Source organism: Hermetia illucens, chromosome 6 (genome assembly GCF_905115235.1).
Source record: "Hermetia illucens chromosome 6, iHerIll2.2.curated.20191125, whole genome shotgun sequence".
NCBI lineage: Eukaryota > Metazoa > Arthropoda > Insecta > Diptera > Stratiomyidae > Hermetia > Hermetia illucens.
Window position 1 is genome coordinate 48,631,432 of NC_051854.1, and position 20,385 is coordinate 48,651,816.

The following is a 20,385-nucleotide window of genomic DNA, read 5'->3' on the forward strand; positions in this document are numbered from 1 at the left end:
TTTTTTCCAACAAAAGGCAGCGGTATAGGCATAATTGGCTCTGGTAGTAAATTCGGAGAAAGAAAACTTTACTTTCAATAACCTCCAAACTGTGTAGCTATTATCCATAACTAGAGTGCAGGATAAAAAGTAAAAAGTATTCATAGATGACGTACCAGAAAAACGTGAATCATATACTAGCAAATCTAGTGAATCAATTTCTTTAAATTAACGTCCCCTCTTCTAAGTGAAAGTCTGCAGATAATTTGAAAATTGATAGAATTTTTCTTTGTACCCTTTTCTCGTTCAAACTATCCCAGACTTTCTAACTGGATAAATTTATGTACAATAAAAAAATATAAACCGATTCGAGCGTCTTGAAAGCGGCCCTCAAGCAAGAAATTAGGGACCGATGATATTAAATTAAAAATTATGCCAGATCATAACTACTTTTGGAACCACTTCCGGTCGAACAATTAAACAAAAAATTTACTTACCCTATTATATTGATCTCCTCTATTAAAACCTCCGCTTCGTCCATTATTCTCGCTTCGACTCATAAAACCATCATCAAAGTTATCACGATCTCGGTCGCGATCACGATTGAAACCTCGCTCTCTATCATCCCGACGAAAATCGTTTCGATGGAAACCACCGCCACGATTATTATATTCACCGCCGCTATTTTCGCGATCACGATTATCGCCCCGTGCATTATTATAATGAGGTCCGTCTCTTGGATATCGTTCGCGTTCACGTTCGCGATCGCGGTCCCGCTCGCGATCGAAACCATTTCCGCCGCCGCGAGGTTCATCGTATTGTCGCCGGTTATCATAGTTATTATGAAAGCCGCCACCACGTCCATAGCTTTTATCCCGATAACCGCTACCGCTACTGTAGCCTTTATCAAATCCTCGATCGTAGTCTCCGCTACCGCCCCGTTGTGATTTACCTGGTGGTGACATGCTCTGTCCGCCATCGTAGCTGTTTGAGGTGCGCATTGCTGGTGGTTCATACTTCTTCGAATCCTCCTCTTCTTGCCGTTTCTCGTAATGAAAGAAATCATCGAATATCGATGTTACATGCTTGAAACTGTGTAACACTTTCAAAACTTGTATTCCTTTAGCATTCGGTACCTCTTGGGTGTCTCGAGAATTTGTCACAGGCTTATTCTCATTGTTCTCTAAGCGAATGTGACGTAGCTGTAAGTTTGGTACATCTTTCACGTAGATCCATCGAACTTTGAATGTACCCTTCCATTTAGCTTGGGACCAAACGCTGGACACTGAGTTATAATCGACGGGTGTCATCATGTGTGCCATTCCGCAGAAATATCCCGATCCGTTCACCGAGAAAAATAGAAGAACACATCCGTTCTCAGCTTCACGTTCACGGAAAGCCTGGTCAAGACGTTTATTGCCATGTTCAGTTGAGCACCAGATGCCATACTTAATGCTACGGTGAATATCATCCTCGGAATAGGATTTAATCACAAAGAACCTGTTTGAAAATAAGGTTACTGTTAAATTAGTACTCACAATTTCGTACTTATATGATTTTCTTGTCTGAAATAAAAATACAGTAATAGAGTCTAGTGCTCATGCTACGTGGTTCTCGTCCAACTAACTTTCAAGCGGAGAAAATTCCTTATTAACCTATATTCGTCTTACCTGGCATTTGCTGCAGTGTCCAAATCAAGTTCAGCTGGATTATAATTGTTTCTGTCTCGAAGCTCGTCTAATACAGCCGGATTAGATGAAGCATTACTTAGAGTGGGAGAAGTTGCTTGCGGCGGATAATTCATTTGCGATGGAGGTAATGGTGAAACTGATTGCGGAGGATGGTGATGATCATTGCGGTGAATACTGTATTCTTCTCGGCTAGATTGACGCGAAGTTGAGTTGCTTCGACCTTTCCCGATAAGTAATCAAAGGTGATCATTTGTTAAAACAAATTAGATAGTTTGATAGATAGATTGTTCACTTAAGCATAGACCCGTGAACGCTATTTACGACTATGATCTAAAATATTTTTGCAATTACCTTCGTGCATACTAGGCCTTTGATTTTGCGCAGGTTGCATATTTTTTGCAACGTGTGGTGGTGGATCACGATCAGCCCAAGACGGTCGCATATTGTTGTTATTATTCGATGAATTTGATGACATGTTTTGATTGTAATTTCGATTAGGCTGATTATTGGATCCTTGTTTATTTTGTGGTGCATTATTTGTTGATGTGCTGTGAGAGTTACCGCTGTTCCCACCGCCTCCGCCACCACCACTGCTTCCTTGTGGCGATGGTCGACTGTTCGAAAGGCTTGGATTATTCTTATTTTGATTTGAAGGTGGTTCCATAATAGGAACCGGAATGACGGGTGGAGGAGGTGGAGGAACGAGCTGTGGACCATTTTTCGGTGAATCCCATGTTCCTATGTCCATATTATGTTTGCCTGGTACCATTGGTGGTGGTGGCATGCCCGGACCCTTTTTCTTAAGTGTCGTTGAGCTCGAACTCGTCTACAAAGTTATCGGCAATTAAACATATTTCATTTCACTGGAAAAATATTCTTACAAATCTACTAGATCGCAAAGGTTGCTTAGCCGGCTGAGATGCAATAGAAGCCCAGGTCATCTGTTTGGGAGCTGCAGAGGTCTGTCCCGTCGACTTTTCTCTTTCAGCATTTTTGTTTGTGGTATTTGATGAGCGATCGTCATTTCTGCCATCAATGGACATATTTTGCATGCCCCGTTGCATAGCCTAACAAATGTATTATCAAACAATGTCAATAAATAAAAAAACTTGTTGCATTCTAGATGCACTTACCTTAACGTTATCATTTTGATAATTTCCTCTATCTGATCTATAATACTCATCATGATTATTGGATTTTCTATTCTGAGAAGCATTGTTCATCTGCTGAGACTGCTGACTTTGTGAACTCCACGAATTATAATAGTCTCCATTTTTTTGGAAATTATTGTGAGATGACGTGCCATATGTTCCTTGAAATGGATAAAGTATAATTTATTGACACAGATCTCATGAACTAATTAAAGTTAACAAAATTAATAAAAGGGTTACTGCCTCGTTCAACGGATCGATTATTGGTTTTCGCCTACTTTTTAAGATAATGTATCAAAAGGGATATCAGAAAGTAACAAATCTCTATCCACAGAAGTAAGATTTGCACATTAAACACCGATTTATCAGATACTCTTCATGCACCAAAGCATTACCCTAGCAAAACCAGTAATTTGATTGCGTGTATATCAACAATAAATCTAACAGCAGTAGAGAGTATTTTAATGCTGCTAATTGTGACAGGGGTAATTTCCTACATACGAACCTATTAAAAAAGTTTACAAATTTCGAGTCTGTTCCATAACAATTCTTTTTCAATCAACAAACCGGAATACCGGAAATAGACGCTTCGGGTATAAAGGTTTTGTATTCATCTTGTGTGAAAAACTTCCTATGAACGTTTTTCCATTCGTACATAGCTAAAAAGTCGAAATCATCATCATCATCAACAACGCAACAACCGGTATCCGGTCTAGGTCTGCCTTAATAAGGATGTCCCTAAAAGCTGTCTAGCGTCCTGACCTACGCCATCGCTCCATCTTAGGCAGGGTCTGCCTCGTCTTCTTTTTCTACCATAGATATTGCCTTTATAGACTTTCCGGGCTGGATCATCCTCATCCATATGGATTAAGTGACCCGCCCACCGTAACCTATTGAGCCGGATTTTATCCACAACTTGACGGTCATGGTATCGCTCATAGATTTCGTCGTTACGTAGGCTACGGAAACGTCCAACCTCATGTAGGGGGCCAAAAATTCTTCTCTCGAACGCGGCCAAAAGTTCGCATTTTTTCTTGCTAAGAACCCAAGTTTCCGAGGAATACATGAGGACTGGCAAGATCATTGTCTTGTACAGCAAAAGCTTTGATCCCATGGTGAGACATTTCGAGCGGAACAGTTTTTGTAAGCTGAAATAGGGTCTGTTGGCTGACCACAACCGTGCGCGGATTTCATCATCGTAGCTGTTATCGATTGTGATTTTCGACCTTAGCTAGCAGAAATTATCAACGGTCTCAAAGTTGTAGTCTCCTATCTTTATTCTTCCCGTTTGACCAGTGCGGTTTGATCCTGTTGGTTGGTTGGTTTTCGGTGCTGACGTTGCCACCATATACTTTGTTTTGCCTTCATTGATGTGCAACCCAAGATCTCGCGCCGCCTTCTCGATCTGGATGAAGGCAGTTTGTACGCCTCAGGTGGTTCTTCCCATGATGTCGATATCGTCAGTATAGGCCAGTAGTTGGGTGGACTTAAAGACGATCGTACCTCTTGCATTTACCTCAGCATCACGAATGCTCCAGGGCCAGGTTGAAGAGGACGCATGATACGGCATTCCCTTGTCGTAGACCGTTGTTGATGTGGAATGGTCTTGAGAGTGATCCTGCTGCTTTTATCTGGCCTCGCACATTGGTCGGGGTCAGCCTACTCAGTCTTATTAATTTCGTCGGGATACCGAATTCTCTCATGGCTTTGTACAGTTTTACCCTGGCTATGCTATCATAGGCGGCTTTAAAGTTAATGAAAAAATGGTGCAACTGGTGTCCATATTCCAACCGTTTTTCCATCGCTTGCCGCTGAGAGAAAATCTGATCTGTTGCTGATTTGCCTGGAGTGAAACCTCTTTGGTATGGGGCAATGATGTTCTGAGTGTATGGGGCTATCCGGCCTAGCAAGATAGCGGAGAATATCTTATAGATGGTACTCAGCAACGTGATACATCTTTAATTGCTGCATTGTGTGATATCTTTTTATATATGAGACAGATAATGCCTCGTTGCCAATCGTCAGGCATTGATTCGCTGTCCCACACCTTGATCACAATTTGATGAACCACTTGGTGTAATTGGTCGCCTCCATATTTAATCAATTCGGCCGTAATTCCATCGGTTCCTGGCGACTTATGATTTTTAAGCCGATGAATTACACGCACTGTTTCTCCTATACTTGGTGGTGGCAGTATTTGTCCGGCGCCTTCAGTTGGTGAGACCTCCAACTCGCCGATATTCTGGTTGTTCAGTAGCTCATCAAAATACTCAACCCATCGCTCCAATATGCCCATTCTGTCGGAAATCAGATATCCCTCTTTGTCTCGGCAGGATGAGCATCGTGGTGTATAAGGTTTCATCCTGCTGACTTGTTGGTAAAACTGCCGCGCCTGGTGCTGTTGCTCCCTATACTTTTCGAGTTCACAGACTTGTTGGTTCTAACAGGCTTCCTTTTTCCATCTGTGAAATCGCCAGCGACCTTAATGGTCATGTGGGTGAAAAGGCAGACGCAATGAGCAATGAGCAATGAGGGTTGCGAACGTATAATCGACTTTGCGGACACCCATGATCTTGTACTTTTGAATACATGGTTCATCAAACGATTGTCTCAACTTCCTACAATTTATATTGGGAACAATAAAACGCAAATCGATTATATTCTCATAAGACGCCAACATTTTACCACTGTCACTGATTGCAAAGTCGTTCCCTATGAGACCATCGCACCTCAACATCGGCCGTTGATTGCCGTCCTGCGAATTAAGCCACCGATAAAAGAGCGTGAGGAACGCAATGGCCCGCGACGCATTAAATGGTGGCGATTTGGTGAGAAGAAAGAAGAAACGATCTCACTCATACGATTACCGACCATTACGAATGTGGAAGAATCATGGAACCAAATGAGACACGATCCAAAAGCGGCCTCTGTAACCCTCGGGGTCACCAAGCCGGGTAAGCGGTACATCAACCGAGATACTTGGCTTTGGAATGATGATGTTGAAATGAAGGTCCGAGAAAAGAAACGCCTCTACCACAAATTTCCCGACGATAAAACGCCTGCTAATTGGCAAATTTATAAGAATGCCAACCGGGAAGCAAAGAAAGCGGTCGCTGTCACCCGAGCGAACCATTTCAAAAATCTTTACGATAAACTGGACACTCGGGATGGCGAGAGAAATCTGTATCGACTTGCTAAAAGCCGTAATGAACGCATACAGGATATCGAATACTTCTGTTGCGTTAGTGACAAGAACGGTACTTTGCGTACCAACCGTCGAGCCGCAACGGATAGATGGCGAGAATACTTCGAGCAGATTTCAACTGAAGAATTTGCTCATCTTCCACTTCCACAATCATTGCCGACATTTGGAGCAGTTCCATCAGTCAGCGCAACTGAAGTCGAGCAGGCAATAAAACAAATGAAGTCGGGGAAAGCAACAGGACCTGACGACATCGCATCTGAGCTCTGGAAAGCGAAGAGCTGGAACCCAACACTGTGGATTCTTTAACCGGATTATTCAGGAAGGAAGAACACCATCTGACTGGCAAGAAAGTACCACAGTTGATACGCTAGATGGGATTTGAAAGCCTCGAGATTGCACCCAGATCAGGCATTCGATAGAGCCAAATGGCGAAGCCGAGCACGACGAGCCGACCCCGCTTGTGGTGGCGAGGTGGCAGCGTTCGATCAACACGTGGCCAATTTGGTTGAAAGTGGTCCCGTCTGGATAGGCCCATGTATGCTTGTGGACCCCTTTCCGCGAAACCAGATACTTCCAACAACCATTTCGTTTGACACTGCTAATTGAATAATCCGCAGTCCGTTATCATTTGTATTTTGGTGTAAGCTATGGGAGCCAGCGTATCGCCTGAATACGGGCTCCGTCCCCACTTGGCTGTTAAAATCCCCAAGTATGATTTGAATATCATATCTGGGACAGGCTTCGAGGGTTCGTTCTACTGCCTCGTAGAAGGTATCCTTCTCCGACCCTGCAGTCTCCTCTGTAGGGGCGTGAACGTTAATGAGGGTTATATTTCCAAATTTGCCTCACAAGCGCAGAGTGCATAGCCGTTCGCTTATGTTTTCAAAGCCAATAACAGCAGGATTCATTTTTTGGCTGACTAAAAAACCTACTCCGAGCACGTGGTTTACTGGATGGCCACTATAATATATGGTGTAGCGACTCTTCTCCAGGAAACCGGTCTCTGTCCAACGCATCTCCTGTAACGCTGTTACATCAGCACTATATTGGGACAGGGAATCGACTAGCTGCTCAGCAGCTTCATCTCCGTACAGGGAGTGCACGTTCCATAAGAAAATGCACAAATCTTTATTCCGTGTAGGGTTGTCAGCCCTACCCAACCCCCAACCTGGAGGACCAGTTGGTATAATTTGTCCCGTTTTTAGGCGCGGGAGACTCGCCTTCATCCTTCTCCGTCTGCAGCTTTTCGTTAAAAAAAGAGCTCCCAGCGGTCACCACGTGAAGGTGGAGATAGGGTTTGATAGTAAAACTGTTGGTGTTGGTTCAGCAGGCGTTTCCCAGGTTTTATGCTCCATCGTGGATACCAATCCACGTTTCGCCCTGGGACCTACCCTTTAATCGGTAAAATCCGCGCAGGGTTGTTGGCTGCCAACAGAGCCTGTTTCAGTTTACAAAAACTGTTTCGCTCGAACGTCTCAAAAGTCGAAATATTCCTTGATATAACCAACTCCGTTGTTCATATGAGCCCACTTTACATTATGATCATACACATATGAGATTGCGTTAAATTCACGTAAAATAGAAACAACAACTTTGTTAATAATAGTTGCATTTCCTTTTAATTGTTCTAGGATGAACTTAAGGGAATATTCCGGTAAACTTCTAGAATATGGTAATATGCAATTGTTAACTTTATTCGAGCAGGTATCGGAATGGGATGCATTCCAGACCATATTTGAGAAACAAGATTTTACACCCTCATTTCGCATGTATGGGAACTCCACCTTAACTCAACAGAAAATGATGCTATATGTAAAGGGATTCACAGACCATCTGCTATCACCAGCCAACAAGAGTGTGACAATAGCTTCAGCCGTTTCCAAATAAATCGGGTGCACAGACACACAAAATTTGAATTTATTGAATAAGGTTTTGTTTCATACAAAACCTTAAAAAGAGGATCCAGAAGAGTCTGAAAAACCACCACTGGTGAAGATTTTTTTGGTAACGAGAACGTGTTTGCGGGATCAGCCCAAACTGCGGAATGCATTAGAAGAATATCTGTTGAAGAAGATGGAATAGAATGGAGGACATGGACGCTTCCACCAAGAATGCAGGAAGGTAGCTTATGCGCCCAAAAACATGTTGAAAAGTCATTTTTGACCGAAAAACAGCGCCGATGCATTTAAAATGGGCGGAGAAGTATGCGAATTGGACGGCACTCGAGTTCGGAATAATAATATTCTACAATGAATCCAAATCCAATTTGTTTGGGTTCAATGGAAAGACGAGCATGAAGCATAGATCGGTCAAACGCTCTTCGAAGAACCGCTAGGCAGGGAGGCGACCGAATGATTTGAAGATTTTTACCTATCACGCTTTTGAATTGCCATTGATAGAAGGAGCGGTAAACGAAAATGCTTACAAAACCGTTCTGGGGAACCATTTAAAACCATCAATAGATGGGCTCTCTTTTCAAGAAAATGACCCGATTTTTTGACAAGATTCTGCGCTGTGGTCTTACTGCAAACTGACAAGTGATTTTAATCCTTTTTTTTAATTTAATAATTAATTTATTAGGTAATCAAACACAATAATAAAACCTGACATTTCTTTTGCCTTTTGTAGTTAAAGGATTATTTAGCAGAAGTAGACATTTCTAAGATAGACTGTTTTGAAAACAATCATGTTCTTAACGCCACCGAGAACCTTGAGCGCATTATAAAGGTGTTGGTAATGAAGTGGAAACCTCTGTTACTGAGTTAGTCGAAATGTACGAACCGGTACGATACATCAAATTACACCACACCTTTTGAAATATTTCGTCAATTCGATGAACTAAGTTAACGCACTCATAAACAGGTCGGAATACCGGAAGCTGGCGCTTCGGGTGTTGTCCCTTATGCAACTGCCAAATTGTAATTCTAGCATGAACTTAAGAGGGTTTCCGGCTAAATTTCTAAAATATGCTAATATGCTATTATATTATTAACTTTATTTTTGCAGACATCGGAACGAAAGGGAACGACAGATCACATGCTCTCACCAATTTTCGTGACATTCGGTCTTGCCGTTTCCGAATAAATATAGTGTGATAGGCAGACGGACAGACAGCCATCGAATCAATTCTAGTAAGGTTTGGTTTCACACAAAACCTTAAAAATAAAGGAGGCGTTACGAAATATTGGAGAGTTTACTACATAATTATAAATAATATTAAAACCTATATTATTATTTTACGGATCTAGAAAGAACTTAACATCTATAGCGCCAAGCCAAGAAAACAGGTCTAGATTTGAGCAGGTCACACTCCCAGGCCGTTTTGCAAAACAAAACCTTATTAAAATCGATTCAATGTCTGTCTGTCTGTCACACGCATTTTTCTCAGAAACGGCTATATCGATTGACACGAAATTTGGTGAGGTGGGAAGGGTGAACGTCCAGACATGCAGTAAGTAATATCCTTCTAGGTTGATATTTAGGGGGGGTCATCATCCATGTAAAAGGGGGATGTACAAATTGTTTTCACCGAATATAGCCATGTGGGGTATCAAATGAAAGGTCTCGATTAGAAGCCGGTCTTAGTTTTGAGATTTGTTGGAAAGGCGGGGAGTGGGAGGGATGGAAATTGATGATTTCTTTAACGGACCCATTTTCAGAAACTACCTAATCGAAAAATCTGAAAAAAATCATGAAATACTTTGCATATCAATATCTGTTCAAATTAAGTTAATAATAGTAAAATACCATATTTTTGGGAAAATTGAGTAACACCCCCCTTAAGTTTATCCCAGAGTTATAAAAGTTGGTAGTAGTATAAAATAAGGCATATTATCCCCAAGTTTAATCTAAATCATACTATTACTAACAAAGTTACAGCAGCTCAAAGTTAACTTTACTGTGTAAATTTACTGCAACTAAATATCAATATCACACTAAAGTGGCTAGTCAGACATACTAAATGCATATACATAACGGGCTACGTACAAATGGGATAGTTCTACACTCAAATATACTCAGAGAAGAAACAAACAAAACCTTTCATACTTGAAGCGCCCAGCTTCCGGTTTCCCGACTTGTTTATTTCCCTGTACTGTTGAGGACTTTACAGATGATGTTGAATAAGTATTAGTGTACATGTAGCCTCCCATGTAAACCAAATATGTATCAAATCTATACATGCGGCCTCAACATGTAAACTCAATTTGTATCAGATTGATACATACGGCGCTGTACGTGGTAAGCGAGTTCGCAGTAAATTTTGAAAATATGTTAATATATTATTAACTTTATGAAGGGTATTTCGTATTTGAGAAAAATCCCTTAATTGAAGTGATATTTTATGACCCCTTACTCCCCCATTTCATTCATTGGACACTAAGGCTTGATTTGGAAAGTAATAATCATTGGCATACCTCCCAAATTGGTGGCCACAACAAAGGACTTTGTTCCCTCCTTCGATTGTCTGATAGCGACGAATATTACCAATACCGTGAAAATTCAGGTTACAATTTCTCCAGGGAAAACATGGTATCCGTTTTCTGGGAGATGCATAAGGGGAGAGAGCGATTATAACTAGACCTTACCACGCAGAGCAGATAGGAAGATTGCAGAAAACCGTAAAGAAGAGAAGTCAAAGTAAACTGTGAACTAGAATTCTTTCACCAGGACAACGCGCCTGCACATAAAGTTGCGGTGGCCTACACAAATTTGGCCAGAGAAGTAAAAGCCCCCTAGTTTATAAATCAAACTGCTAACAACTAGTATTTGCAATTTCTTCGGATCTTTCGGAAGCTATTTTAAAAATACCAGGCCGATGGGAAAACCTCATAGACAATAAGATAATACGACCGGAGATGTAATTTGAAGGGGACAGTGAGATCGCAACAGGTGAAAATGTCACAACCACCTAGCAATAGCCACACTTTGAATGAATTGAAATCAGCAAAACTTCAATCTGGGAATACTTGTAAGCTCCCTCGCACTGTCAGTCTTCTCAGACCGAGCACGACGGGACTAGTTTCTTAAAGCTACCTATCTACATTGATTACAATAAAATAGATTTTAATATCTTACCATCACTATCATAGTTGTCATTTGATGATGATAGCCGCCTCGACGATTTTGAATTATTTCCCGATACACTCGACCAAGAAGCACCATCTTTCACTTTAAAAGGGGGATATTGAAATTGAGTGCCACCTCCACTATTAGATGATTCATAGCATCCTGTGTATCATTTAATTAACAAAAAGATTTCTTTAGATTAAATTTATTTCTTAAACATGTAATGGACAAATAATATCTACGTTTTGTGGAGCTAAAAGATTACAATATGTTGGAAAATCAATTGTCAATCAATCCATGTTTATAGCCACTATATAAACTATATATAATTTGTCAATGATTCAAAATGATAGATTCCATAAAGTTAGATGTCGAAATGAATAACAATTTTCCCAAATAATATAAAAATAATATTAAAATTGTGTCTGACCTGTTTGGCTACCCTCCGTGGGTGAAGGTACAGATTCATATGGTGCATCGTCGACTTGTTGACTCCAAGGGATAAAACGATCGTCTTTTTCTACATTTTTGCTCGTCGAATTTATTACTTTGAAAAATAAATACAAATTAAAGCTAATAACATAAAAGAGAAATGCATACTTTAAATTTCAGTTAGTTGTAGGTAAAGAAACGTGTTCAGATAGGTTCAAAATCTTGTATATTTGAAACATTTAAAAGATATTATACTGCGCTTAGAACCTGAAAAATACTAGACTCAGTGCTTTGATCGCTAGAAGAAATATTATTAAATAATGATATCTAACGAATAAATCTGATTGCTGTGTCTTCTGCTACCAAACATCCGCACTGGCTCGCCGAAATCGTTTTATTCTTTGAAAAGTTTCGTCCAGTCAATATATCTTAAGACAATCCCAATAAATAAGAGGAACGTTTGCTTGATGGTTTGTTAGAGTGTAATCAAATGAATATAGTGAATTGCTACGGCCTAAATTCACTAACTCCGTTTTTACTATCTTAGAACCTTATTATCTAAATGAACGGAAAATATGAGGATCCATAAGGGATTTTTCGGTTCAGACGAATTTCAGGATATTACTTTATTATACGAATGGTTAGTGTCCGGATAGCTGAGTGGTTAGGGCACGAGGCTGTCGTACGGAGGGTCACGGTTCAAATCTCACTGGTGGCAATGGAATTTGTATCGTGATTTGACGTCGGATACCAGTCGACTCAGATGTGAATGTGTACTTGAGTCCAATCAGGGTAATAACCTCGAGCGAGCACAATGATGACCACATTGCCTCTTATATGGTACTGTATTCCTGTAGTGTACTATTACGGTCCTGAATGAAGTGCTCTAACACACTTCAAGGCCCTAATTCAATTGAATTGTTGCGTCAACGATTATTATTATTATTATAATGGTTAGCCCAATATAAATCAAAAACATACAAAAATCATTAAAAAGTTCACAACTCGTGTTCATTGCATACGGCGCACAACGTGTGCTTAGAAAATTCTAGTTAATAACGTGAGAGGGGCTAAAGTACTGAGAATTCGACCCACTTTCAAAAGCTAGCTAGCAAGCAAGTATCGATAGGTGTTTCGGTTGAGATCTTTATACATGGTAGCGACCTGAAGCGTCCAAAGGCAACCAAACTTTTGAAAATGTTTTAGAATTCTGTTCTCATTTATGGTTGACAGTGATCAACCTATTTGACCACTTAAATCATCTACGCATAACAGATTAAGCCGGGTACTTGCCCAAAGCGGAAGGTGCGCGTACTAGAGTGTAGAAATCAGTTGTTCCTCGTATTTAATGTACTCCACCATCCAATAAAATTGTAGGTGTATATGCATCTAGTATGTAAGAATATTCACTTTTTACTTTGTGTAAAACAAAACCTTATTAAAATCGATTCCCTGTCTGTCACATGCACTTTTCTCTAAAACGGCTAAATCGATCCGAACAAAATTTAGTTGACAGATGGGAACTACGAAATTCCATGCATACAGCAGAGTGACATAAATTTAGGTGGAGTTTAAGGGGGAGCTCCCCATCCAAGCAAAGGGGGGATTAAAATTATTTCTTATCGGATATAGTCGTGTAGGGTACCAAATGAAAGGTATCGGTTAGTGCTTTCCGAAACTGATATTAGTTTTGGCGTGAATTGCAAAGTGCGTGAGTAAGGAGTCAAAATGTACACACTTAAAGTGAGACAGGACACATTTTCGGAAACTATCCAACCCAAAAATCCGAAAAAATCAGGAAAGTGCGCTTAGATGAAATCTAAACCTCAAAATATGTCCCATTCCGATATCTGCTCAAATATACTTACTAATAGTATATTGCCAACTATTAGAAATATACTGAAAAAAAAACCCTTAAATTCATCCTAGGACTACCAAATTTCAGCATAGAGGAGCACATTTCGCACACACATACTTAATTTCATGGAAATCTGATCATTAACGCTAAAGTTATAGCAGTTCAAACTTAGCAATTTCATGCGAATTTACCGCGTCCTAAGCCATACAAATAAAATGCTGACGTTCTAATTAACGAGAATATTTGACATTCAAATCAAATATTAAAATAACATTCATGAAGAATCTACTTCCCCCCAGTCCTATTTAAGGTTTTGTGTAAACACAAAACCTTATTAAAATCGGTTTACTGTCTGTCTGTCTGTCCGTCACACGCATTTTTCTCGGAGACGGTTATAGCGATTGACACCAAATTTGGTAGAAAGGTGGGAACTGTGAACGCTCACGCATACAGTGAATTACATCCTTTTACGTCGAATTTAAGGGAAGGTCCCCATACATGCAAAAGGGGGGTGTACATTTTTTTTTCATCAAATATAGTCATGTGGGGTATCAAATTAAAGGTCTTGATTAGTACTTTTCGAAGCCGATCTTAGTTTTGACATTCGTTGGAAGGATGGGGAGCGCGGGGGGTTAAAAGTGATCACTTCTTTAAGGGGGCCATTCTCAGAAACTACCAAACCGAAAAATCTGAAAAAAATCAGATCATTACTAAGAAATACACAAAACCTTTCGTACCTGAAGCGTCCAGCTTCCGGTTTTCCGACTTGTTTTTTATGATATTGATATTCAGTGTGATAATGGAAACCCTTAATATACACAATAGAGTGACTTCGACTTATTATTACTTCGTCAGTAAATATACTTCAGCCCACATTACCATGGTGAACTTGAGAGGAGCATAAAACCTGGGAAACGCCTGCTGAACCAAAACCAACAGGCTTACTACCACGTCGTGAATCTCCCGGGCCTAAAAACGGGACAAATTGTTCCAACTGGTCCTCCAGTTTGGGGGTTGGGTATGACTGACAACCCTACACGGAAAACCCACGTAACGAAGCCACAGATGAAACCTCGGACAGGATGGACTTTACAACGACGAACCCGGCAACGACAACGAAATAACGATTTGCCCATTTTCTCATGCAACGTGCGCTCCCTGTACAGAGATGGAGCTGCCAAGGACTAGCCAATACCCTGTCCCAATATAAGGCTGATGTAACAGCGTTGCAGGAAATATGTTGGAGAGGGACCGGAAAAAAGCCACTACACCAAATATTATAGTGGCCATCCAGTAAACCATGCAGAGTAACGCCTATAAGAGAGAAGTCGATGCCGCAATAACCACAGCTAACAGATGCCCTGGAAGTAAGCATCAACAAATGATCTTCACAACCACCTGAAGAGCGTTATCATTGATACGGCCACCATCATACTTGGTCCGTGTACTAGAATTTAGAAATCAGTTGTTTCTCGTATTTAATGCACTCCACCATCGAATAGAATTGTACGTGGCTCATAATATAGTAGTAGTATGTAAATGCATTTAGTATGTAAGAATATTCACTTTTTTGTCACATTGATATTCAGTGTGATGATGGAAACCCTTGATATACACAATAGAGTGACTTTTTAGTTCGTCAGTAAATATATTACAGCCCACATTACCATGGTGAACTTGAGAGGATTTCCAATTTCCAAAAAAAAAATTCTATACTGTTATTAACTTTATTTATTGTGGGGTTGGTTGAGGGGGTAGCGCACTAGGATCTTAATCTTGTTGTCGTGAGGTCGAATCGCAGTCGAAGTGGATGCTTGTATCAAAAAATTCGACTCTCGCGAGATCCTTTGGTTCAAATTTTCAATTAATTTTAAAAATTCATGGGTTGTACGTTCGTCCTGAGGCCAACACGATCAAGTTATTGAACGCTAACTTTAGAGGAGCATATGGGATTCGCGTGGTAGGAGGGAAAAAGAGTCTCTGGAGATCTTGCAGATGAGGATATTTTGCAAGATGTGAAAAGACAGAGGACTACTAATGACAAGCAGTCTTTAGGCGAGCAAACCATGACCAAAGAGTAACCACTTCCATCAGATTCAAAATCTACAGAATGCCTGCCAAAAACGAGGTGTTTTATCGAAACTCATGATGTGTGCAATAAAAACGTATGTACAGCATTATGCCATTAGTTACGTATTATGAGTAATGTTTCTAGTATTTAAACTCATCTGCAGTATATCCAATATGTATGGTTATACATACGTCTTATCTTTAAGCACCTTACTCCCAACTTCCTTAATTGCCGGAATATTCTTCCAATTTTGTGGTCCACGGACCACTGTTTTTGGATTAAATACTCAAATTTTCAAGAAGATGCCGATTACAAGTGGTAATCGCGCCTTTATATACAATCGCAAACACAACATGGGTGCGAATTATATCCAAAATCGCCTTATATGCAGGCCCAAATTAGGCCGAAGCGAACTTATTTTGTTCGGAGTTTCGTTAGTGCATAGTTAAAAATTCAAATAGTTTGATCTGGAAGGTACTGCATCCATGATTCTATCATAGGATGTACTTAAGGGAGGCTTCGCAGTCAATTACTAAACATTTTAGCAATCATCATCAACAACGGCGCAACAACCGGTATTCGGTCTAGGCCTGCCTTAATAAGGAACTCCAAACATCCCGGTTTTCGGCCGAGGGCCACTCGATATCCCTAAAAGCTGTCTGGCGTCCATCTCAGGTAAGGTCTGCCTCGTCTTCTTTTTCTACCATAGATATTGCCCTTATAGACTTTCCGGACTGGATCATCCTCATCTATACGGATTAAGTGACCCGCCCACCGTCACCTATTGATCTGGATTTTATCCACAACTTGACGGTCATGGTATCGCTCATAGATTTCGTCGTTATGTAGGCTACGGAATCGTCCATCCTCATGTAGGGGACCAAAAATTTTTCAGAGGATTCTTCTCTCGAACGCGGCTAAGAGTTCGCAATTTTTCTTGCTAAGAACCCAAGTCTCCGAGGAATACATGAGGACTGGCAAGATCATTGTCTTGTACAGTAAAAGTTTTGATCCTATGGTGAGACGTTTCGAGCGGAACAGTTTTCATAAGCTGAATAGGCTCGGTTTTTATGCTATTATTAACTTTATTTGAACAGATATCGGTATGGAGGCTACTATATATGCGCTAATTAGACACTAACCAAAACCTTCATTAGCATATTTGTACACATACTTATATATGTCTCGAGTAATTGATATTGATATACAATTGACTAAAAACTTAAAACCAAATGTCTCCCTACGACCCCCATTCATATGCGTTCACTTTGTTGTGGTATTGACGAATTGATATGTTATTATGGCGTCATACACTTGCACTGTAATGCACGAAATTAAGATAAAACGTAAACGTTTCACCTTCTGTACCTTTTTTAATAATAATTGGATTTCCTTCAAAGTTATGCCTTCATTTATTTTTATATCACTGACAAATTTTGTGGTTCTAGCATGAACTTAAGGAGGATTTCTGGCTAAATTTATAAAATATGCTTATATACTATTATTAACTTTATTTTTGCAGATATCGGAACGGGATGTATTTTGAGGCCTAGATACCATACACTCAGACCACCATATTTTTTTTTAGATAGATACACCACTATGATCTTTTTAGATTTTTTGATTGAATAGGTTCTGAGAACGAGACCTGTTACACTGTTGGTAATCATATTTTGAGCTCTCACTCCCCTACGTTTTACGCGATATCAAATAAGGGACCAGTTTCGAAAAATACTAATCAAGCCCTTTCATTTGATACCCGACATGGCTATATTCTGTAAAAAAAATTTACCCCTCCCTTTGCCATGTATGGGAAGCCCCCTTAAACTTAACATGGCGTCACTTGCTGCATGTAAAGAGATTTACAGACCACACCTTCCCACCAAATTTCGTGACAATCTGTCCAGCCGTTTCAGATTAAATCGGGTGTGACAGAGCAACAAATCGATTCAAATTAGGGGGGGATACCTGCAGCCAATTTCTATATAGTAATGTACTATTATTAACTTTATTTGGAGGGGTATCGGTATGGAAGGTATTTCGGAGCCTAGACACCATATAGTGGATCTCATTTTTTCAGATTTTTCGGTTGGACGATTTCTGAGAATGACCCCGATAAATACATGATCATTTTCGACCCCCCGAACTCCCCGCCTATCCAATAAATGTCAAATCTAAGACTACCGGAAAGTACTAAGCGAGACCTTTCATTTGATACCCCGCATGAATATAATTGGTGAACAAAAATGTACACTCCCTTTTTGAATGTATCGGATCTTCCCCTTAAATTCGACGTAAAAGAATGTAACTCACTCTATGCATGAATGTTCACAGTTTCCACCTTTCCACCAAATTTGGTGTCAACCGCTGCTACAGTCTCCGAGAAAAATGCATGTGACGGACAGACAGACGGTAAATCAATTTTAATAAGGCTTTGTTTTACACAAAACCTTAAAAAGTGTTCTTTCTCACGGTAATGGACCAGCTCACACAACTGAAAAAGCAACCAAATTGGATGACCTAAAGTATGAATTTTGTTTGTATACATCATACTTCCCAGACCGGGCATCGATTGATTACCCTGCGTGACATGATTTTGGCACCCGCTTAAATGATAGCTGGAATGAATAGATCATGAGACATAGATGAAAAGTTCCAAACATATGTGGTATCCATCACGACTAGTTTTCGAGGTACATTTCAGGCATACAAGAAACAGTTTACATTTTCGATGTACGTTCAGTTCAGCCTGAAGAGTCCGCAGTTGACCGGCGGCCGAACCGTGGGTGTAATGCAGTTGGTTTGTCAATTTTGACTGTTCAGGCGGCCGGTGATCGAATGAAAAATAATTCGTCCAACTGGCCAGACATGTTCGTTTAAATTCGTCCTTCCCTCATCATGCATTTCACGTATCGAACGGAATAAAACTTATGTTAGTGAAGTCAATCATAGTTGATAAAGCCTAACACAAAACTGTACTGTTGTTTTCTTTGTATGTGGAACAGCAAAGCCACTGAAAAGTGCTATACTACAAAGAGATGACCTGAAAGATCAAAATTTGTTTGCGGAAAGTCAATGTGAAATATGCATTATTAATAGATCCTAAAAAAATATCATTTTAGCATCACCCTACATAAAACTTGGTTTGATGCAAATTTAGGGGGGGGGGGGGGGTTCCCCATACACGGATGGTGTAAATTTTTTTTCCATCAAATATAGTCATGTGGGGTATCAAATTAAAGGTCTCGATTAATACTTTTCGAAGCCGGTCTTTGTTTTGAAATTTGTCGGAAAGGTGGGGAGTGCGAGGGGTTGAAAATGACCATTCCTTTAAGGGGGCCATTCTCAGAAACTACTCAACAGAAGAATCTGAAAAAAAATCAGAAGGCTGCCACTATATGGTGCCTGGGCTCCGAAACACCTTCCATACTGATATCTGTACAAATAAAGTTAATAATAGTATATTATTATAATTTTTAGTAATTGGTTGCAAAACCCCCCTTAGGTTCATCCTAGCAAAACGGAATTTCGCAACAATATAGGATATAACATAGAGCATGTTCTCACCATGTTTGGTGGAAATCGCACTATTACTAACAAAGTTATAATACGTCAAAGTTGTCGCTTCTCTGCAAATTCAAGACTATGAATGTCAATATCTTCCGAAAGTGGATATTCTCACATAATATATACGTGCGACGTACTAAGAAATTCACAAAACCTTTCGTACCTGAAGCGTCCGACTTGTTTTTAATTTGTTGCTTGCTGCTGGGCGAGAGATTATGAAGAGATCAAACTTATCTTCAGGCGCGGGATCAATCTTTCTTTATGAAAGGTGTGGAAATGTTGGGAGGAACGGTGGAAAAGATGTATTAGTCTTGAAGAGGATAACGTTAAACAATACAAGTAGCGAATTTTTGACTCCATATAGTGTGCATCACGTACCATCGTTGTTGGTTCTTGTCAATGTACTTCAGCTACGCTGAGAAACTGGGCCACGTAGCTCAAATCCCCAAAATGGATTTACACACAAATCATAGTTATTGTGTTGAGTTACAATTATCCGTTTTACCAATATCGTTCTCTCGATGGGACAACGTATTTATCAATCCATAATTATTCCACTGGCAGTTATGAGTAAAGAGCATTGGCTAGAGGACATATACCAAAAACGCCTTTATGTACGATCATTTCTACAAAATATTGAAATGAATCTCTCTGAAATCATCTTTTCCCTGCATATTTCAATTATGAATTTAGCTGTCGCAACTGACCCCCTACTTGGTTCATGAAGAATATAGGAAACATATTGTGTATACCTGAAAAATGCATGGAAGCGTAGTAAGTAGTAATAAGTTCCTGTAAATTTATTCACGATGGCAATTTAGATTTAATAATGAAAGTAGTGTTGAGAAGGAATGGATGCGACCAGGATACATAGCAGCACCTCATACCAACTATTATAAATTTAGACATTTTATTTGGGTATTATTTCATCCTGCTGATAAAATATTTTCTTAAAAGTTTATGGTCTTTAAGAGAGAACCCTAACCCAGGTTTGAAACAAATAAAATAAAATAAACTTACAAATGCCTAACATAAGGTATAATTGTAATCCGCTGGATATTAACTTCACTTGCATCAGTTCTATACTTCCATACTTAACCAGAGAGTCATATAAGCAAAACACTGCCAAATACTACAGCCCAGAGAAATGCATTATTTGAAATCAATGTAACATACCAGGACACAACATTTTCCTAGGAAATCTATGGAGTTAAATTTGTTTCGAACTCCTTGCATCGGCTAATAATCCAATCATTTACGATGAAAGCATCGTATTTGTCCACTCACATGTCGGAATTTCTGCATTAGGTACCAGCTATCACGTGCTTGCAGGGAATAATGTTTTTCGCTGTAGTCATACCGAT

The 20,385-nt window shown here is 39.9% G+C and overlaps 1 protein-coding gene across 2 annotated transcripts in view; it reads right to left on the reverse strand.

Moving 5' to 3' along the window:
- Positions 1-20,385, reverse strand: part of LOC119658992 (YTH domain-containing family protein) — a 53,906-nt gene that overhangs the window by 11,554 nt on the left and 21,967 nt on the right. Inside the window, exons 3-9 of one of the 2 annotated variants that reach the window (XM_038066872.1) lie at positions 11,524-11,640; positions 11,103-11,255; positions 2,804-2,982; positions 2,552-2,737; positions 2,022-2,496; positions 1,650-1,890; positions 477-1,479 (exon numbers count right to left, since the gene is read on the reverse strand). In XM_038066872.1, coding sequence (XP_037922800.1) covers positions 477-1,479; positions 1,650-1,890; positions 2,022-2,496; positions 2,552-2,737; positions 2,804-2,982; positions 11,103-11,255; positions 11,524-11,640 — 2,354 coding nt within the window. The remainder of the gene's footprint in view (positions 1-476; positions 1,480-1,649; positions 1,891-2,021; positions 2,497-2,551; positions 2,738-2,803; positions 2,983-11,102; positions 11,256-11,523; positions 11,641-20,385) is intronic. The other variant, XM_038066874.1, reaches the window with a different exon arrangement.